Below are 21,586 nucleotides of genomic sequence, written 5' to 3'. Positions count from 1 at the left end.
ACCTAGGCGTTTGCCTGCTGTGTTACACTGTCCACCAGCCACAGCGCAGCTGACGGGGCAGAGTGAGCTCTCCAGCCTGGCCCCTCCATCCCAGGAGGCAGTCTCATGTGGAGGAAGGAACACAGGACTGGGAGTCAGGAGATACAGATCTAAACCCAGCTGTGTGATTCCTATTGCTCTGATTACTCTGTGACTTTGGGCAAGTTTCTTACAGTCTCTGGGTCCCCGGGTAGTCTCATCTTTCCCATTGAATGAGGGGTTAAACTCAATAAATTTTATGTTCTCTTTCAACTGTAAGATTCAAGGAATTGAGTGCACCCTGAGGGTGCCGGCTGCGTGTGGGAGATGGTGGGAATGGACTAGACCAGAGAGGGGTTAATAGCCAGTAGTTGTTATACATGGTAGGGGCTAGTAATAATCCTTCCTACCCACTCAGCCCAATATTTTCATTCTCTGTTTAGTTATAGAAGGCAAAGGCCTGATGAGCAAAGAGCCTGGCATCTGTGATCCCTACGTGAAGGTATGCTGAGCTGGAGGTGGGGGTGGGGGTTGGTGGCATGGGGGACGGTAAGGGACTATGTCACTAGTCTGAGTCCCAAGGTCTCAGCACATCTGTGGGCCCAGTGCCATTCGAAGTGGCAGCGACCGCCTCACTCTTTGGTCAGTAGGCATTTATTAGGGCCAGTGATGAGGCCCTGAGCTAGGATAGGCCCTTCCCTTCGCCCAGCTTGGTGCCTAAGCCTTCCTGCCAGAGCTGGAATCTTATAGGTGATCTTGGTCATCCACGTGGGTGAGCACCGTGAATGTGTGGGTGATGGAAATCCACAGAAAATCCCAAGCCCTCTCATGACAAGCAATGTTTTCACACTTCTCCCTGGCAAAACCGGAGGCAAGGCAGCAGGTTTGGGTGGTGGAGGGGAGGGAGTGTCTCTGAGGCCTAGAAGATCCATCCGAGTGGGGCCCTTGAAGTGAAGACAGAGGCCCCGAAAGGTGGAGGGCCTACTTCTAGCCAGAACCAAAGGCCAGGCGCTTCCCAGAGTGTGCAGCTGGGATGCCAGGTGCCGGCCCTGATGCACCCTTCCATGTTCTCCCCAAAGCCTGGTCAGGGCCTCTGTGGGCAAGGACTTGGTCAGGAGCAGGGCAGGAGCAGAGGCAGGGCAAGGGCAGCCAGAGGACGAGAGTGTGGATTTGGGGCCTTAGCGGAGGCCGACCTGGAGCCTCTGGTGAGGGAGCACCTAGCAGCTGCTGGGAACTTATAAGAGAGGCCCACACTTAGAGGGAGAGTAGAGCCAGTTGAGGTATACCCCATCTATGGCTGGGCCTGTGGCTGCCGGCTGCGGGGACCTGTCCCCGCATCTGACTCCAGTGCCTCGGCTGGGGTTTCTCTTTGTTCCCCAGCATCTGACTGAGGACTCCCCTCTGTCCTCTGCAGAGGCTGGTTTGAAGGACACCTGGGAAGCCTTTCACTTGGGAGATGTGCAGAGTCCGCTGCAGGACTTTTGTGATTCTGTGTCCCACAAGTAATCATCTCACGCTTACTTTTCCCCAATTCAAGATTTCTTTGATCCCTGAAGATAATCATCGACTCCGTCGCCAGAAGACGCAGACCATTCTAGACTGCAGAGAGCCGGTCTTCCACGAGCACTTCTTCTTGTAAGAGTCTGGGGCAAGCCAGACCCTCGAGAGGAGAGGGAAGGAGTGTTTATCTGGAAACAGCTCTCTTTGCCAAATCTAGAGGTCTATCTAAGCAGAAAAACAGGGACTTCTAAAGGATGCCTTTGTTTTCTTGTTCACGTATGTCCTTGCATCCCTGGCACCCGGCCCAGCAGCGAGGTCCACGGTGATAAGGTGTCACTTGGCTGGTTCTCACAGCCAGAGTGCCCAGCCTGAGGCTGGCAGCCCCTGGAGAGGATGCATTTTCCCAGTGTGCCTCGGGCCAAGCCTTCTCTTTCAGTAGAAGAAATTTTCCAAGATCCCTCCCCCTTTTGAAATTTGCTAACTTCCTTGAGCCTCAGCTTCCGTGTTTGTAAAATGGGCTTATGACACTACCTTCCTCAGAGAGCTCAGGTGTAAATGCGACAGTGTAACACAGCGTCCGCTTTTGCTGTTTAATATTATTACTACTACTACTGTTATTATTATTTCTTCCCCCATCCATGAACTCTGGGGCCCTGGGAAGGAAATGGACGTTTCGTATTTTGTTGGTGAAAGTTAAGATTATTCTGTTTTTTTTCAAATTACACAAGGTAATTTTGCTTATGGTAGAAGAATAGGCCAGCATAAACAAAGAAACGAGAAGACGCCCCAAGCCCTACGACTCATGACACGCCTCGGCTTCTTTCTTTTCAGATCTTTGAGTCTGTGTGGGTGTGTATGTCTGGGTATGTGTAGGTGTTTACGAAAAAATGGAATTGTTCTGTAGTATTCCACGGTGACCTCCCTTTTGTCCCAAACCATATAATGTAAACCCTTCTGTGCATGTGAATACCGACCTCCCACGCTACTGGCATTTGAGCTTCCTTAACCAGCTCCTTATGGTTGTGTTTAGGTTATTGGTAAATTTTGCAACTTGACAGGCTCCAGGGGTCTAGCCTGGAGCTCGGCCCTACTAACACGCTGGCCGTCTGGTTTGCTTTGCAGTCTTGTCCAAGAGGAAGATGAACAGAAGCGCCTTCTGGTTACTGTGTGGAACAGAGCAGGTGACTCCAGGTGAGGGGAGGTGCTGAGCCGGAAGGGAGAGCCCGCTGTGAGCCCGCGGGTGGCTGCCGGTGGCCGGGCGGCCAGCAGACGGCGGGGACTCGGTTAATACCTGTTGGATGAATGAGTAGTAGTGGCAACGCTAAATCTGAGAGGCTGCCGGCCCCTGGGTCCCTGTCTCTCCAGGCGACGCTAAGGATCGCGTTGTCCGAAAGCATTTGCTGTGCCCTTGGCATCGACAAGACACTGGGTTGGCCACCAGCCTCCATGTGGATTCTGTTCTCCAGGTGCCCACTTTCAGGAAGGGACGCCAGGTGCTTCACAGATACAAATTACAGTAACAATAGACACAGGCTCAGCTCCACAGGAGCAAAGCTCCTAGGAAAACAGGCCCATTTCTTTCTTAGTCATTGCTGTACCCAGTGCCTAGCACGCAGATGTTATGTAAATATTGTTTGAACGAATAAAAGAATGAATAAGTAATAAGGACAGTAAGTATGGGAAGAGGAAGAGGGAAGTTCATCGTGGGCTGAGGTGATCAAGGAAAGCTTCATGGAAAACATGGAATTTGGAACTTGGGGCAGAGATCAATAAGACGAGGAGAGAAGGTTTTGCATGAGCAAAGGTGAGGAGGCAGGGATATGCATGCTGGGCTCAGGCTGCCACAATGAGGCAGCGTAGGAGGTGCAGAGGTTTTATGTAGGAGAGTCCAAGCAGGCTGGTCTTGCTGCCCGGGGCACAGGAGGCCGGATGTTTTCACCAGCATGGGGTTTCCTACAGCACAGCAGAGGAGAGCTGGGTGACGGGGAGAGTCAGCTTCCAGACAAAGGCGGTGAGAGCAGGTGGACTGAGTGCCATGGCCCATTGTGAGCAGTAGGGGTTCATCCACCTGGTGCAGCCCAAGGAATCTGGGAGACCCTATGACCAGAGCATTTGTTGAGTAATCATAGAACCAACTGGTGACCGAAAAAGTAGCTTGGTGAATAAAAATCAGCTCCACTCACCAGCTTAGACTAGAAAATTATTTTGGGCTTGCATGCTTTAAAAACATTTTTTTTTAATGTTTATTGATTTTTGAGAGAGAGAGAGAGAGAGAGAGAGAGACAGAGTGAGTGGGGGGAGGGGCCCCAGGCTCCAAGCTGACAGCACAGAACCCGAGGCAGGGCTTGAACTCATGAACTATAAGATCATGACCTGAGCTGAAGTCAGATGCTTACCCAACTGAGCCACCCAGGTGCCCTGAATGCCCTTTTTTTTTTTTTTTAAGTTTCTCCATTCTGAGAGAGAGAGGAAGGGGCAGAGAGAGAGGGAGAGAGAGAATCCCAGTCCCAAGCAGGCTCCATGCTGTCAGCACAGAGCCTGATGTGGGGCTCGATCCCACAAACTGTGAGATCAGGACCCAGGCTGAGATCAAGAGTTGGACGCTCAACCAACTGAGCCACCCAAGCACCCCTGGGGTTGAATGCTTTTTAGTATCTTCTATTTTATAGCTGGTATGCTTTTCAAAATTGAGCCTTATTCAACCTTCATAATGAAGGATATTTCTTTTAATAGAGCATTTACTTTTTCTCATGGAATGGGGCTTATGGTGCTGTAGGACTCATTCCTTCAGCTGCCATTTCCTGGGTACCAATGTGGCAGCGTTGTTCTAGATGCCGGGGACACAGAGGGTCAGTCAGAGACTGTCCTGCTCTTGAGAGGATCACTGGTAGAGACTTGGAGATGTGGGTAAGGAGGAAGGCATCACGTTGATTCACCAGAGCAACCAGTTACTGGGTGTCGACCACAAGCCAGGAGATGACAGTGTGTCATCTCATTTAATTCTTAACTCTTAAGAAGAGTATGTTTTTGCCTTACATCTTCAGAAGAGGAAACTGAAGGGAAGAAAGGGAGTCTCTTGCCCAAGGTCAGACAGCCAGTGAGGAGTAGAGCCAGGATGGGGACCCAGACAGTTAGACCCCAGAGTCCTCACTCTTAACACTCTACTGCCTCCTGGGGTACGAACAAAAGGACAGAAGAAAACCAGCAGAGTAGAGAGGGCAGGGCAGGGCAAGAGTGGGGAGGGATGGCCAAACTCACTGGTGTTGTAGGAGGGTCAAGTACAAAGCAGGGACCAGCTAGAGATAAGACGAAGGGTTGATGTCAGCCAAATCACATGATTCTGTAGGTGTTCTTTGGTTCATGGGCTTCCTCCTAAGGGCCGGTGGCTCTTAATCCCAGGTATGCGTCAGCATCTCCTGGGATGCTTGCAAGGAACCCAGGTTCCCAAGTGCCACATCAGATGGACTCAGTCCAAATCTTCATGGGCAGGATGAGGGATGTGCATTTACACAAGTTCTTGAAGGAACCTCATGCCGCCAGCTTGGTGTTTGGGAAGCTGGTGGTGGAGAGATACTGAGGGGTGTTGAGCAGGGGGAATGACAGTTGTGTGTTCTAGGTCTGTCATCCTGGTAGGGCTTTGGAAGGCTGGGGAGGAGCTAGCTGATCCTTGCAGTAATCTGTGAGAGAGATGCTTTAGGGATGGAGAGGAAGGAGACAGACCCAGGACAGATTTAGGAGATTAGGTGAACGGTACTTAGTGGCGGTTTGGCTGTGACATCAGCAGGGGAAGTCAGGGATCATCCTTGGGTATTGGGTGGTGTCCCCAACCAAACCAGTGTGCTCTGGAGGGGGAGGGAACCAGCTTCGGATACACAGAGATGTAGGGGCTGGAGAGCAGCCAGTTAGGAGCTGTGTAGGGGGGCAGCCTTGCTGACACAGAGCTCAGGGGATAGAGAGGTCTGTGCCAGGTACAGGTGTGGGAGCCATGGCCACCGAGGTGAAGGGCTGAGTAGGTGGGACCGCCTAGGATGACCGTGAGTGCCAAGGCTCAAGGGTCAGAAGCCCATGTTGACAGGAAAGCCTGAAGAAGACAGAGGAGGAGTGTCGGTGGGACGGAGCATGCCTGGGGAGCCCACCAGATGGAGGCAAGGAGGGGAGCAGGTGCGGGAGACAGGCACCACGCTGGGATCTGCCACTGAGGTCTGCCCTCCTGGGAGACCAGAGCGAGCCAGGCAGAGTGCAGCTCACGGTTTTTGGAAAAGAAAGCGAGGCCGGGGAAAGTGAGTCAGCGCCCAGCGGGGCAGTGTGACAGAGGCAGTGTCTCCACTTGTTGCCTATTTTGGGAAAGTGAGATTCCTTATTAAACCAAACACAGTTGAACTCGTGGTCACCATCCCAACCCAAAGCTCAAGAGGGGCAGGGCAGGCTCCGACAGGCCTGCCACGGAACAGATCGCCAGCCCCACGGAGGCCTGCTCAGCCGCAGGCAGGCGCAGTGTTGACCCGTCTCTGAGCGAGAAAGACCTCTGAGCTGGGGGAGGCAGGCAGAGCAATGGCAGGAAGCTTCTGCCCTGCGGAACGCTCTCAGATCACATTGTGCTTCCCCAAAGGACGGACACGCAACTTACCAACGCGAAAGACCATTACAGAAGAAAGGAAACAAATATGTATTGAACTCTTCTCTGTGGCCAAGCACTTTACATGCATTATCTCATTTAATCCTTGTAACAACCCCGAGAGGCAGGAATTATTATTGTCCCTCTCTTCATAGAAGAGGAAACCGAGGCTTACAAAGGTTAAGGAACTTCCCTGAGGTTATGTAACAGCTCACATCAATTAAGCACTTAATGTGCACTGTGTGTGGGCATTACATACCATATTCTAGGCATTGTCCAACTTAGTCTTCACAACACGGTATAAATAGGTATTCCTGTTGTCTCTCTCTTACATGTGAGGACACAGAGGCACAGAGAGGTTAAGTAACTTGCTCAAGCTAATGCAGCTAGGATGTGTTGGAAACAGGATTCAAGTCCAGGCAGCCTGGCGCCAAACCTGTGTGGTCGTAACCACATTATAGCACACTTGACTGTGTCGCACAGGCGATAAATGACTCCGAAGCTGTACCCTGTCGGCGTCAGGACAATTGTTCCTCGGAGGCTGGGCTGCTTCCCGTGGCATTTATAACGCGGTTGTACGTAAGTCATCCAGCTGGACATGTGGCATTTACGTTTCGAAACGGGAGATAGAAGGGAAGCATCTGTTTCACGAATTCTCACGATCCTTTCAGTGATGGCCATAAACTTGTGTATGGGGAGCAAAATGGTCTACAGAGACGTTCTGGGGAAGGGCTGGTTGATGTCATGGGGACACAGTGGGAACCAGGGGAGGGGAACCAGGCCTTAGAGTGGAGATTTTGGCTCCAACTCACTATGAGACCTCGGGTAAGTTCCTTCCCCGCTCCGGGCCTCAGTTTCCTCAACTGTGAAATGCAGTGAAAAATGCTAAGATATTCAGCTTTCAGGTTTTGTGAGTTTTCAAGAAATTATAGACATTTTCAAACATAAGCAAAAATAGAAAATATCATATAATGAACCCTCATATGTTCATAGTCCAGCGTTAGCAATTATCAATGTATGGCCAATCTTACGCATTCTCCCCTCCTCCAGTGGATTATTTTAAAGCATATCCTAGACATCATCTCATCTATATATATCTCTCTAAAAGATGGCTCAAAAAGACAACCACAATGCCACTATCATGCTTGACAATTAACAGTAACTCCTTAATATCACTGACTATGGCTATTTAAAAGTTTTGTTTGGGGGCACCTGGGTAGCTGAGTCGGTTAAGCGTCCAACTCTTGGTTTCGGCTCAGTTCATGATCTCACGGTTCATGGGTTTGAGCCCTGCATGGGGCTTGTCGCTGGCAGCGCAGAACCTGCTTGGGATTCTCTGTCTCCCTCTGTCTCTTCCCCTGTTCTGCTTATGCATACATGCGTGCATGCACACTCTCGCTCAAAATAAAAAAAAATATTTTAAAAAGTGTCCTTTAAAAAAAACTAAAAGTTTTGTTTGGTAATATGGCGAAGAACAGACTGAAGCTTCTAGTATCAATCATAGTGCTTTCAGAATCTGTGGCCAGAGAACAGTGTTAGGGTTGTAATGTCACGCACCAAGTTAAAAAAAGAACAACACACACACACACGTGTTTGAAACACATCATCTTTTATGCGAAGAGTATGCACATTTATGGGGAGTCTGCCTGCTGTGTGTCATGCCCTGTCCTGGGTATTCTAAGTGTTCTCTGTCCTTTAATCTACTTTCCAGACAGGACTCTAGTGCCAAGTACAGTGCCATAATGTTAGAGAGCTTGTGACCAGACATGGGGAAAGAAAAGGAAAGAAAAAAATGGATGGAAAAGTATGTGTTCAATTTAAGCCATCCAATTAAAAATAAAATTGCTATTAAATGCTGTAACCCTGTAACAGAAATAGTTTAAGGCCCCTGAGAAAGAGAATTAAAATGCATTCCCTCAAAATAATGCATTTTCATTTTGTTGTTTTTTTAAGTGTATTTTTTGAGAGGTGGGGGGAGGGGCAGAGAGAGAGCACGAGACAGAGACGATCCCAAGCAGGTTCCGCACCGTCAGCACAGAGCCCGATGTGGGACTTGAACTCATGAACTGTGAGATCATGATCTGAGCCAAAATCAAGAGTCAGATGCTTAACCGACTGAGCCACCCAGGTGCCCCTGCGTTTTCATCTTGTAGTGGGTCTCTAATCCTCTGCTCAAAAGGCGACTGAGCCAAATACCATTCCCCATGAGTGTTCCATGAAACTTTATCTCTGAGCCTTTGTGCTGGCTGTTCCCTCTGCCTGAGGTGCTTTTCTTCTTACTCTCTTTGGCTTAACTTTTCAGGCCTTCTTCCTGCATTTCAGCCCTAAACCAGCTCTTGCCTCCCCAAGCTTTCAGCATTTGTTGCCTGCGCTGTTCATCTGTCCATCTCGCCCTGTCTAGTTATAGCCTTTGTATTGCTGTCTTGGGTTGCTATTTAAATTCCTGCATGTTTGTCTTCTTTCCTTAATGTTGCGGCTCCTTGCCCAGTGCCTGCCAACCAACCGTGGGCATGATGGATTCATCCATTTGTCAGGCCTTCACTGAGTGCACCCAGGCCTGAGCTCAGGGTTTAGCATTCAGAAGTAACCAAGGCTTGGCCCCTGAGACTTTGTGCTGGTGAAATTTTCAGGCAGTCTCCAGGGTGAGACCTAGTTCCCAAGTTTATAAGCTGACTGGTATATTGCTGTGTACTCAGATTACATGTAAAAGAAGTCTTTCTTCCTCCAAAGATTTCAGGCTTAAAGGAGTAGCTAATTGAAGAACACTTAGAGTTTCCTGCTTATGGACATTAATTGTGACAATTTACTTGGCCTGAATTAGCATGAAATCATTGGAGGCCCCTTAGCAGGAAGCAAAGCTCATGGGAGGCTATTAACCATTTAGCATTCTCTAAGCACCAGGGAATAAAAATTCCACTTATTGAAGAGCAAGAGGAGAGGCAGCCTGTATTACAGCTAAAGCATTGTGCCTGGAGATTCAGAGAGTTACAGCCATAGCCAGTGTGAAAGGAAAGTGTGTAGCAAGGCAGTGTGAGCACCTCGATACCAGCTGGGTTGCTCTTGAATGTGTTGACAAACAAAAATTAAATTGGTGGTGAGGACGTTGGTAAAGTCTGGACAAGGCTTTTCTGGAATGGCAGCTCTGATCAGTGTCTGCCACGGTCACCACCACTTAATGCTGACTTGGCCGCTTCCCAGGAGAGAGGCACGTTTGTTTCCGATGGTGGGGGCTGGCGAGATGGGTGTGGAAGGGTTGCTTGACCCAGGGTGAGCACACTGGCCTCTTTGGGTAGATTATTAATATGGCCTTGTCTGATGGGAGGGGGCAAGGAAGAGGGGAAGCAGGTGGAGCCCAGGCCACAGGAAATGGGGCCAGGGGGAGAGAGCAGGGGGAGTAGCAGAGTGACAGGAGCTGGTGAGGCACGGCCAGGTGTGGAGTATGCATCTGCAGGGCAGGTGTGACAGTTATGAGGATCAGTCCCTAGCAGTCTGCAGCCCCAGCCCCTCACTTGACTTGGTTGTCTGCAAGAAGCCAGTTTTGTTTTGCTTAGGACTGTCGGATGGTAAGCTGCCACCCTTTCCGGAGAATGCAAACAATATGTATTTATAGAGACCTAGTCCACTGGTCCTTGACTGGGGCAGGCACAGGCGGGTGCCCTGCAGGATTCCCAGGACGGCTTTTTTTTTTTTTTTTTTAATTTTTCTTTAATGTTTATTTATTTTTGAGAGAAAGAGACAGTGTGAGTGGGGGAGGGGCAGAGAGAGAGAGAGAGAGAGAGAGAGAGAGGAAGACACAGAATCTAAAACAGGCTCCAGGCTCTGAGCTGTCAGCACAGAGCCTGACGCAGGGCTTGAACTTGGGAATGGTGAGATCATGACCTAGGCTGAAGTTGGACACTCAACCAACTGAGCCACCCAGGCGCCCCAGCTTTTTTTCTTTTTCTTTGTTTTTAATGTTTATTCATTTTTGAGAGATGGGGAAACAGAGCATTAGTCGGGGGGGCACAGAGAGAGAGAGAGGGAGGCACAAAATCCGAAGCAGGCTCCAGGCTCTGAGCTGTCAGCACAGAGCTCAAACTCATGAATTGTAAGATCATGACCTGAGCCAAAGTCGGATGCTTAACTGACTGAGCCACTCAGGTGCCCCAAGAGTACCCTATATTGATGAGCAGTGAGAAATGTATAGAGTTGTTGAATCATTATACTGTATACCTGAAACTAATATATGTATGTTAATTATATTTTTAAAAAAGGAGAAAAAAAAAAAACAGACCCAAAGCTTATGGGTAGCTCTGAGCTTCTGTGGTTGGTGGAGGGAGTGCTGTTCTCTGATCCAGGATGCCTGGCTTTCCCACGGGACTTTACTACTAACTAGTTCTGTGACCTTGGGAAGAGGACTGGTTCTGAGCCTCAGCCTTTTCCTCAGTGAAGTGGAGAGAATAAACCCTTTCCAGCTTCACTCACAAAGTTGGAAAGCACAAATTGGGTGATGCTGGTAAAAGTGCTTTGTAAACCACAGTGTATCAGGCAAACCTACGTTGCACTTGATAATTGGCCTCCCGACAGAGCCCTCGAGAAGGTGCTGACTCCAGCCTCTGTTGTTCTCCCAGACAGAGTGGATTCATCGGCTGCATGAGCTTTGGGGTGAAGTCGCTCCTGACTCTGGACAAGGTGGGTCCCAGAGAAGCCTCTGGCAAGGTTGTCCCATGGAGGCCAGGACTAGTACGGGCAGAGACCTTGGTCTGGAAGCCCTCGGGTGGGGCTTCTGTCTTGTGTGCTTCATGACCTGAATAACAACACTTTATCATCTGAGTGACCAAGGGTTTGGGTCCCCTTCTTGGTTCCTTCTTGTCAGAAATCAGTTGTCCAGGCAGCTCCAAAGCTTTCCAGGGGGCTCTGAGTCTGTTGTCTGCCATGAAGGATGCTGGCAGGTCCCTCCCTCGGAGTTCAGCACTGCTGGGCTTGCCCTGGAGGAGGAGGGCCGGGTGGTTCTCCCCCTCTGACGTGATCTACCAGGTCTCATGTTTTTGAGTCTAGCAAGTGCTCAGGGATGGAGTGAGCAGCGACATCCCCTGTGGAGCTTTCCTTTAGGCTGAGTGAAGACTCTCTGGAATCCTGAGACCCTCCCTCTGGGTCGTGGGTCCCTTATCCGCCTCTGCACCGTACCGCCTCCCCCTACCGCCAAACTGGAGGCTTTTGAGGAGGCGAGAGACATGCTCCTTTTGCACATGCCCAGAGATGTCCTGGTGGCCTCTGCATGGAGTTGCCAGGTGGCCCTGCCACTTGGTGTCCTGGAAGTGAAGTCTGGGGGTAGGTGGCTGAGGAACCTTTATCCTGCATGTGGGCGCCAAGTATCTTCTCTTGATGCAGCTGTGGCTTCCTTCCCTCCTGGGGGAAGATGTTCCCTCCATGGGACCGCTCAGGGGCCTCAGGACACCTACTCTCTGGCCTCTCCGTCCCTCCCCCACTCCCTCCCTTCTGTTCCGTCAACATCTATTGGGCTCCTACTGTATACCAGGCACAGTGCAAGGCACATCAAAAAGCCTGTGCACAGCCTAGTGGGAAGACAGACATCCAAATAGACCACTGTTCTCCAGGGCTGACAGACTGTGGGAATTCAGCAGAGGGGAGACCAACTCTGCCTGGAGCATCAGGGAAGGCTTCCTGGAGGTGCAGGCATGGCATCTCCCTTTGGGGCAGGGCCGCCGGACTGTCTGTCTCTACAGAGACGCTGCTCCTGAGGGAGGCTCTCCAGCTGCTGCTTTTTGAGGGGCGTTGGTGGCTGCCTGACCTGTGCCTTCTGCCTCCTTTGTCTGAGCATGTCATGCCTTCTCTCACGACAGGAGATCAACGGCTGGTACTACCTTCTGGGGGAACACTTGGGCCGGACCAAGCACCTGAAGGTGGCCAGGCGGCGACTGCGGCCCCTGAGAGGTGCATGGACACCACCTTTGGCTTCTGCCCAGACACGCTGCTCCACTCACCCCCTTGGCTTCTCCCTTCCCTCCCTTCCTGCATAGTAGCATCACCCCGGTGTTTTGTGGCATCTGTCACCCCTGGCTGCAGTCAAGTCAGGGGTCCGGGTCTCACAAACACCTGCTATGATGCAGGCTGCAGGCAGCCTCTTGCCTCCAACACCTTTATTTATATGGTTGGACCTTCCTGGGAGAGGGTTATAGGCCTGACGCCATGCGGTTCAGCAACCTCCATTCTAGCTTATGGAGGGCTGGGTTTCAGGAGCTTTCTGCATGACTCCTCAGGATTCTCCCATGGGCTGCCTTGCTGGCCTCAGTGTGTCTACCTTGATAGGCAGGGCAAGTGGGCCCTGCCACGAGTCCTGAGGCTCAGGACCGGGATTTCATGTTCCCTTCTCTTCTTTCCTTCTCACATGTAGTCCTGGCTCTTGATTCCCTGTTTAGCCTGAGCTCGGGCACCCCCACATCCTGGAGGCCAGCAGTGACTCGGATAGCCCTGTGGGCCTGACACTCTGGCTTGTCCTCTGGGTGGTCTCTGGAATGGGGCCCTTATGTGCCAGGAGGAACTTTCCAACTCTTCTCTGTCATCTTCCAGGCCCGCTGCAGAGAATTCCAGGATATGGGGACACTGAGAGCGAGGAGAAACTCAAGGTAGGTGGGGACACGCCTGGGTAGGACTGACAGGGCCTGGGCATCACCCTGGGCTCTAACTTTCTCCTGGTCTGTCCCTTGGCCCAGGAGACCCCTATTAGGACCGCCTTTGGTGCCTGACACTCAGGTTCACTTGGAGCTTGGAAATTCACATGACATGCATTTTTATTTATTTATTTTTATTATTTTATTTTAACATTTATTTATTTATGAGACAGAGAGAGACAGAGCATGAATGGGGGAAGGTCAGAGAGAGGGAGACACAGAATCTGAAACAGGCTCCAGGCTCTGAGCTGTCAGCACAGAGCCCGACGGGGGGGCTCGAACTCACGGACCGCGAGATCATGACCTGAGCCGAAGTCAGCCGCTTAACCGACTGAGCCACCCAGGCGCCCCAAGGCATGCATTTTTAAGTGATTATTTCTTGTGCTTTTCTCAGGTTACTCTTGCTTGGGGCAGTAGTTGGGGGAGAGCCAGGCCCGGGCCCCTGGAGATGGCTGAGTCTGGATCTTACCAGCTTTCAGTCTCTTAAATCCGAGCGTCCCCTTTCCCCCCAGAACTCTCAGACAGCTCGGTTCCCCTGGCACCGTGGCCAAATCACCCTCTGCTTAGGCCTGCTTGATGTCAGCGAGCAGCCATGAGTCTGACCTGAGACCAGTGGGTCCTTACTCCATAAGGCTGTGAATCTAGAGAGAAACCTTCACATAGGGATTTTGGTGAATTCCTCCAAATTCATTCCATCTCTTGCAGAACATGGCAGGGGACCATGGTTTTCCCTAACAGCCGAGAGAGGGAGAAACAAACTCCCAGTGACTGAGAAGCCGCTCTGTGCCAGATGCTGTTGTTATCTAATTTAATCCTCACTGCCACCTCTGTGATGGTCGTCGCCTCCCCATCTCACAGATGGAAGGCTCAGAGATGTTAGGTCCCTCTCCACGGCCACACAGCCAGCTAGTGATGGAGGCAGGACCTGAAGCAAGGCCTGGCTGCCTCTAAATACACTGTGCCACACTGCTGCTTCATGTGGCCTACCGGGAAGATATGATGGTGCTGTTTTCCCCGATAACATGTTACATGTAGGTGCATGATATTCTACAAAACATCTTCCCTTTCATTTGCTCAATTCATTCCCCCATTCGTTCATTCATGCATTGTCTATTGAACATTCTCACGGGCTAGACCCTGTGCCGGGTGCTGGGGTACAGCTGTGTGCAAGTCAAAGGTGCTTGCCCTCATGGAGCATATAATCTAGAACGGCACGGTCCAACATGGTAGCCACTAGCCTCTTGAAGAGTGGCTAAGGTGACCGAGGACCTGAATTTTTCATTTTATTTAACTTTAATTCAGATTTACCTGGCACATGTGTCCTGTCACTAACACATCGGACAGCACGGTATTAAAACCATTTGCTGGTTACTATATTCTGTGGCTTCGCTAGGAGTTTAAACCTTCTAGCTTCAGTGTAGGAGCTGCAAAGACCTCTCTCCCTTTCTCTGTACCTGCCCAGCACAGAGAAGGCAGTGACCAGAGAGCCTTCCTGGTGGTTTGTAGGAATGACACAGACACGGGCATCAACACTGCACGTTTCTAGGTGGCTTCATTCTGGATCTGCACCCAGACCCTGACCTGTGGGGACGTTGTTCTGAGGCCCATTTGATTTTCCCGGGCTTGTACACTGGGAGATGTCCACAGGACTCAGCACAGTGGGGGCGGTCGTCAGAAGCTTGGTTGGGCTGAGGGAGAGCCCCCCAGAGGTCATCTGCTCAACTCTCCCTTTGTACACATGGGGAGGAGATAGAGGTCCAGAAACCTGGGTGATCTGCCCACTGTCACGACAGCCAAAGCTGGGCTGTACCAATGGACACTCTCTGGCGTCAAGGACATGAGTGGCGGGGTGGGTTTCCCCAGAGACGGTGAGGTGGTGTAAGGGGCGCGGGGCTCACCAGGTACTGCTCTACAAGGCAGGGAACAAGACTGGGGGCCAGCTCCACCGCACCCTGCTGCGTGACCTTAACCACCACAGTCCTCAGCTTCTCGATGGGCAAAACGAGGAAGCCAGATCATCTAGTGATTGGAACTCCCTTCCTGATTTGCCTTTATGGTCTACATGTCGTCAGATCCTTAAAGCCGAGGAAACTGACTTTTAAGCAGCTTCTGAATGGCAGGCTGTTCCTCAGACTCCACATGTTTCGTGTTCTCTGTTTTGAGATGGGCTGTCTGTGAGTGCAACCCCCTAAGGCATCCTTGGATTCTTTAGATTGTGTTAATCCTCTGGATTTGCTACCCGGGACCCTGGGATTTGCAGGGGGAGGTGGCGTTGTTATAGAGCGGGCCGTGTTTTCTGCCTGGGTTCTCGTCCAGCCAGGGGTGTTTGTGAGAACATTGGAATCACAAAGTGGCCCATGGCGGAGAATGCAGCCAGAACAAAGGCGCCCTCTCCCCGCCGGGGGCCGGGGGGAATACTAACTAGTTGACAGGAATTTTAATATAAAACTCTCCCTCTTCCTTGTCATTCTGAGGTTTCAGGAAGCCTTCGGGCTTATCGTGCAGAGGCACACAGCACAGACAGGGCTTGGGGAGGTGAGAGGTGATTTCCTGCCATTCTTCTGCGGGGCGGGCTTCCCAGGGCGGTCATGCCAGGCTGACTGGGCGCAGTGTGGACTCCCACTGCTGGGGGGAGAGCTGGGATTTCATGGGGCGGCAGCTGAGACAGGACCCGCAGCCATGAACCGGTTCAATGGGCTCTGCAAGGTGTGCTCGGAGCGTCGCTACCGCCAGGTGGGTTCTTAGCCCCTTGGGGGCGCATAGGGTGTCATTGGGGGTCGAGGATGGGGACTCACCTGAGCAGGACTTCTCTCCCTGCAAGTCCTTCCTTGTTTCTTTCTGCTCATTGCAGGTTAATTTCAGTCTAGGGGGAGGATAGAGGTAGGAGCTGGCCCCAAGATCCACCCTTTACCCCCTCTCTAGGGGCAGACCAGGGCCAGCTCTGTATCATCCTAACCACAGATGTGTGGTGTCCTTGGTGAGATTATCTAGTTGATTTTCTGTTATTTTTATCTGGGGGCAGTGTGGGTTAAAAAAAAAAAAAAAAAAAAAAAGGCCTCCCAAGCTTGAGATTGGAAATGGCTGAGCAGTTGGGTTTTGTGTTTTTGCTAACTTTACACTTTCACCAACTTTCCCTACTTCTGATGGGACAAGAGTGCCTGTCCTGCATTGTCTGTGTGTGACTATGTGTTTTCACATGTGTTGGTGTGCACTTTTATGTGAGATGGGACGTTTCCGTGTATATGTGTGCACACATGATTTCCTCCCTGGTAGGTGTGATGCCTTGGGGTGGTTCCGGAGTCCTCAGACTCCAGCCCATCCTCACTGAGAAGGCTTGGCCTCTCAGCCTCCTGTCTTGGATGCGGGGCAGAGTGGGAGTGACGATCCCTTAGCTTCAAGGCTCTTCTGGAGCTGCGTGGGGCCCTTTTTCTTATAAACAAGGAATGGGGACAGGGAGGGTGAAGGCAAAGGATGTCCAGATTTTGGGAATGTCCAAACTGAGGGGAGTTCAGGAATGGTTCTGATTTTAAAGGTATAGAAAAATCCCTCTGTGTATTGTAATGACCAGACTGCAATGTGGGTCCTGAGTCCTGCAGACAGGCAGCCTCAGGTCCTAGGGAGATGCCCAGAGGGGCCTCCTGCACCTCGGCTTGGACCCTGGGACCCATCTGTTCTTCCTGCTGTGCTCTCCAGGCCTCAGGGCCTGGCCTGCCCTCCCAGAGTCTGGCAGAACAGCCCCTATGACACCAGCAGCTGGGTGCAGGGTGGTAGGGCAGAGGGCGCTGGATGGAAGGTTGAGAAGTTTTTGGTCACCTTGGGATATGGCGCAGAAGACTGAAGCCCGCTGGCTGTTAGAGTAGGGCCAGGCATGGATATGGGTGGGGCCTGGGGCTCTGGGACTGAAGTTCGAGACAGATCCTATACTAGGAGCCAGCACAGTATTTGGGCACCAGCTTTTTGCTAGACCTGGCTCAAACTCAGCCCTGTCCTCTTTTTTTTCTTTTTCTTTTTTTTTTTTTTTTAAGTTTTTAAAAAGTTTATTTATTTTGAGAGAGAGAGAGAGAGAGAGAGAGAGCACAGAGAGAGAGGGGGAGAGAATCCCAAGCAGGCTCTGCACCAATAGCACAGAGCCTGATGCAGGACTCAAACTCACAAACTGTGAGCTCATGACCTGAGCTGAAATGGAGAGTCAGATGGCTAATGGACTGAACCACCCAGGCGCCCCAGCTCTCTACAGTGCCCTTAGCTGTAGCTCTTGAGCCTCAGTTTCCTTATCAGTGGAGTTGGGATGGTAATATCCAGTGACGGTGCTATGAGGCGAATGGAAGGCTGTGTACAGAGTGCCTGTGCAGCGCCTGGGATGGACATCTAGGAAGTGTTCAGTCAACAGTGGCAGTCAGGGACTCGGGTGGAAGTCTGGGCGTGACAGGGGATCAGAAAGCAGGCAGGAGGGCAGAGGTGAGGTGCTAGCCTGGGTGAGAGCCGGGAGCAGTGACGGTCCCTGCCTTGGACAGGAAAGAGCAAGAACCACCTCCAGGAAGGATGGCCTCTGCCAGGAACTGCTCCCCTCACCTCCTGATCCTTAGGCCCCAGGTCACAGAGGAGGACTGAGAGCAGGGCTACTTGCAGCTTCAGCTTCCTTCTCTGTGCCATGGGCATGCTAAAACCAGCCCCGAGTACTCCTCAGGGCTGCAGTGATGATCAGGTTCCCTGGGTACTGTCCCCAGGGCTCATGATGGACAGAGCATAATTCTGCCTCCTTTGTGCGGTCCCCCTTGTCACACTGAGCCCGGAGGGGAGCTTGCTTCCTGGCACCCTTTCCCTTTCCCTTTCCTTCCCAGCCCCCAGCTGGCTTAGACTTTCCTGGGCTGGTTCTTCTTAGGCTGGTGTCTAGGAAGGCCCAGGGGGTTCAGCCCATAGTCCTGCCTGGAGGGGCCCAGGGTGTGGGAGGGGGAGGCTGTTTTGTGGGAGCACACGCCTTCTCTCCAGATTCAGCTCTGGGGCCAGTTCCCAAACTGTTCGCATTGAGCCCATGGGTGTTAGGACCTGTTTGCAGAGCTGTCATCCCAGGCAAGAGGACTGTGGTCCTTGCTGGGGTAGGACTGGGAAAGGTCTAGAAAGACTTTGTAATCCCAGCTTCTGCTTGGGCTGAGGATGGATTGAGAGGCCCCCTGAAGTCCTTGTGAGTCACATGGAGTGGATCAGGCTCCTGACATCTTCCCTCAGCCCAGCCTGGGCTTTTCACACTCACTCTACGGTTTGTTTTTCTTTCTTTCTTTCCATTTTTTTTCTCTTCCTGTCTTAGCTGCGTGTTTTCCCAGAATTCTTATGGGAACAGGGTATTTTCCTGCCCCCTCCCCCTTCCCCTTGTCTGTCAGATTTCCTGTTTTACAAACTCGCTTTGAATCCAGGCCCAGGGCTGGTGGGAAGCAGAGCCTCAGGGGCCTCCCTGACAGCCTCCAAGGGCCTTGGTCACCCTGGGTCCCCCGGCCCTCCCCTTCCTCATGCCTGGCCTTCGGGACAGCTGGCAGGTGAATGCCAGGTGCCCAGCCTTGAAGAGACAACCCCTAAAGGAAGGAGACACGAGTGTCCTGACAAGGCCACTGGCCCTCGACCTTTTCCAGCTTGTTGAGCTGGCTTCTTTCTCGACCTGCCCCCCTTGTGCCTCACCAGGGCCCCCTCCATGTCCACTTCTCCCAGGGAGTCTCTTGGGGCCCCGCTCAACCCCTTTCTGACTTTGACCCTCTTAGGTCTGTAGCTTTCATAAACCTGCTCAGAGCAGCCTGGAGTTGCTCTTTGGGGAGGCAAGGTCTGGGCTGTCCGTACCCCACCCAAAGTCTAACTGGCAGTATGCAGAAGGGGAGCAAGGCTGAATTGAACCGGCTAGCAGACAGCACTGCACCCCGACAGTTTCCTGCTGCTGGTGGGACAGTGCTGGGCTGTCCTCACTAAGCACTTGCTGAGTTCCTACCGCACACCGAGCCTGCCTTGCACTGAGCCTGCCGTCCAAAGCCAAGCACAAAGAACTGTTCCCAGCTCTGTCCTCATACTCGGCTCTGGTGCATGTTGTGTCCTTCGTTTTGGAGAGATCTGCATATTCTTGTCACCCTCTAGGACCCAAAGACCGGCCCCCCCATGCCTTGATACCTCAGCAGAACCCGGCATGCATCAGGAGCTTGATAATTTTGTGTTGCTTTGGAAAGAGATCCGAGGGCTGCCTGGTTGGCAGCAGAGCGTCTGACCCTTGATCTCAGGGTCGTGAGTTCAAGCCCCATATTGGGTGTGGAGCCTACTTTTTAAAAAGGGGATTGGGGAGCCTGGGTCGCTCCATTGGTTAAATGTCCGACTCTTGGTTTCGGCTCAGGTCGTGCTCTCATGCTCTGTGAGTTTGAGCCCTGCATCAGGCTCTGTGCTGACAGTGTGGAGGCTGCTTGGGCTTCTCTGTCCCTGTCTCTCTGCCCCTCTCCCCAACTAGTGTTCTCTGTCTCTCTCTAAATAAATAAACTTGAAAAAAATAAAAGATCCAGGTGGTAGGGCCCCTTCCTGGGACTTCTGAAAGTAGGGTTGTGGATCTGCCATGCAGCAGGCACAGTGAGGTCAGTGGCTAGTTCAGGTTCACTCAGGAGGCCCGTCTGTGCCCTTGCCTGCCCCCTCACCTGGGAGCCCTCACTGGATGCCTTGAGGCCCCGGCAATGGACTTCCCTGAGAACCCTTGCACTTGTCCCCTGACCCTTGGCCGGAGGTTGTGAGTACATGTGTCCCTCTCTTCCCTCCCCTGTGCCGTGGGAGAGTAGCAACCAGGTGGGCTTTGTTTCTGGGCCTTCCGCACAGGGCCAGCCCTGGACAGATGCTCTGTGAATCCCCGGGGGGAGGGGGGGCGGGTGGTGGGGAGGAAGAAGGAAGGGACCGAGGTGGAGATGTGCAGGTCCAGTGGGCTCTTTGGTAAAGGACTGGACCGTGTGTCTGTGGGGTCTGAGGAAGGTGAGGTTTGCACTTCCAAGGCTCTGTCCATCCTAGGCCCTGCTGGGTCAGCCTGGCTTTACCTCCTGAGTTCCCAGCCTTCCTGCTTGGCCCACAAACCAGTGCTCAAGCCGCCTGGGCCAAGATAGGAACGGCAAGAGCTGGCCAGCCTCCTTCTTGGCTCCAGCTCCCTTGGAGAGGAGGGTGGCTCTGGGGTAGGGCCTGTGGGCTTCTCGACCCTGGAGCAGAGGCAGCAGCCTTGTGGCTTCTGGGAGTAACTGGGCGGGGCTGTGTCCTAGATCACCATCCCGAGGGGGAAGGACGGCTTTGGCTTCACCATCTGCTGTGACTCTCCGGTTCGAGTCCAGGCTGTGGATTCTGGTAAGTGAGCGGCTGGGTGATGCCGGTCCCGCTCCCCTCACCACGCACCTGGCTTTGCAAACAAGATGCGAGAGTTCAAAGGGGAGCCCCAACCTGGAGCAGTGTCCTCGTTTTTCAAAACCAAAGAATACTATTTTTAAATGTCCACACATGAAACTGAGGTCTATGAAAATAGATTCACAATTTTTTTTTTTTTTTATCAAAATGAAAATAGGTTTTTTATATTTTGTTTCCCAGTCATGTTAAACAGGAACTAAACCTACATTTTCAGTAAGGGCTGCATGGGAAAATGAGAGTCATTTATGGACTTTATTTGGAATCGGTACTTTATCCTATTCCAAGCCTGATTAGCACTAAAAATAGGCATGCTCTCCCTATTTTTCACAGAGGGGAAGCCAGGGCTTGGGGATCGGGGTGTGTCCCCCCCGTGCCTGCATGGGGACCGGCACAAGGCGGGCACTCAGGGAATGGTGTTAAAGAATGAATGAAGTGTCTGAGCCTGGCAACAAGGAAGGGTTCTCGGGGGAGGAGGGGGGGAACCCTTGGGGAGTGAGAGCGAGAGCGAGAGTGAGAGCGAGGTGGGGGCCTGGCTGGAAGGGTGGACGGGCCGAGGAGTGAGCAGGCAGAGAAGACGTGAGGGCGAACGGGTGCCTCCCTCCGAGGCCCCCGCGAGCCACTGAGGTTGGCCCTGCATTTCGCAGATGAGGAAACAGAGAGGGCCAGACTTGTTGAGGCCGCCGCGGGGGCCATGACTCTAGGTCATCTCATGGGTCGTGTCATTGGTGTGTCAGGGCTTCGGGAGCCCTCAGGTGGCTTTTCTTTGTCCGTGCAGGGGGTCCGGCAGAGCGGGCAGGGCTGCAGCAGCTGGACACCGTGCTACAGCTGAACGAGAGGCCTGTGGAGCACTGGAAATGCGTGGAGCTGGCGCATGAGATCCGGTGACAGGGGCGGTGGGCAGCTCTGGGCCTCGGGCTGATGGCACACCTCCCCAAACCCCCTGCCCTGGGCACAAGGCGGCTCCCGCCCCCTCCTCCTCGCAGCTGTGAGCAATTCACTTTGCTCCTCAGGGGATGGGTTTCTTGGCCCGAAAATGGAAGGTTCAGGGTCGGAGCAGTTTTGGATCCCGGAGCAAATAGCGGGGAAGAAGCTCTCAAACTGACTCTGTGGCTCACGGCGCGGCTCCAGGGCGTCACTTTCTACTTCAGCTCGTTATTTTCCCGTTGTTTCTAAAGGACGTGTAGATGTTGGGAATGTTTCACTTGCGCACTTGAGAAATTATTCTTTGGAGTGTTTGGGTCCCCTACATTTGGACCCGCTGGGGTAAAACTCTCATGACCCATTTTACGTTTGTTTCTAGAATGACTGTAGACGGGGTGGCACGTAGGTGGCTTGCTGGCTCCTCCCTTGCTTATACTTTGCCCATGACCCACATCACTGGTTG

At 52.3% G+C, this 21,586-nt stretch overlaps 1 protein-coding gene across 5 annotated transcripts in view; it reads left to right on the top strand.

Annotated features, from left to right (window-relative positions):
• Positions 1 to 21,586, top strand: part of RGS3 (regulator of G protein signaling 3) — a 141,113-nt gene that overhangs the window by 34,903 nt on the left and 84,624 nt on the right. For 3 of the 5 annotated variants that reach the window (XM_058694424.1, XM_058694425.1, XM_058694427.1), the window contains 8 exons: positions 462 to 520; positions 1,556 to 1,653; positions 2,641 to 2,709; positions 10,744 to 10,804; positions 11,977 to 12,067; positions 12,704 to 12,759; positions 20,064 to 20,145; positions 20,978 to 21,083. In XM_058694424.1, coding sequence (XP_058550407.1) covers positions 462 to 520; positions 1,556 to 1,653; positions 2,641 to 2,709; positions 10,744 to 10,804; positions 11,977 to 12,067; positions 12,704 to 12,759; positions 20,064 to 20,145; positions 20,978 to 21,083 — 622 coding nt within the window. Of the gene's footprint in view, positions 1 to 461; positions 521 to 1,555; positions 1,654 to 2,640; positions 2,710 to 10,743; positions 10,805 to 11,976; positions 12,068 to 12,703; positions 12,760 to 13,113; positions 15,538 to 20,063; positions 20,146 to 20,977; positions 21,084 to 21,586 lie in introns of those variants that run through there. The other 2 variants (XM_058694435.1, XM_058694426.1) reach the window with 2 other exon arrangements.

The sequence above is a fragment of the Neofelis nebulosa genome, chromosome 12, assembly GCF_028018385.1.
Source record: "Neofelis nebulosa isolate mNeoNeb1 chromosome 12, mNeoNeb1.pri, whole genome shotgun sequence".
Classification (NCBI taxonomy): domain Eukaryota; kingdom Metazoa; phylum Chordata; class Mammalia; order Carnivora; family Felidae; genus Neofelis; species Neofelis nebulosa.
The sequence above is the reverse complement of the archived record's forward strand: the minus strand, read 5'-3'. Positions and strand labels throughout refer to the sequence as shown.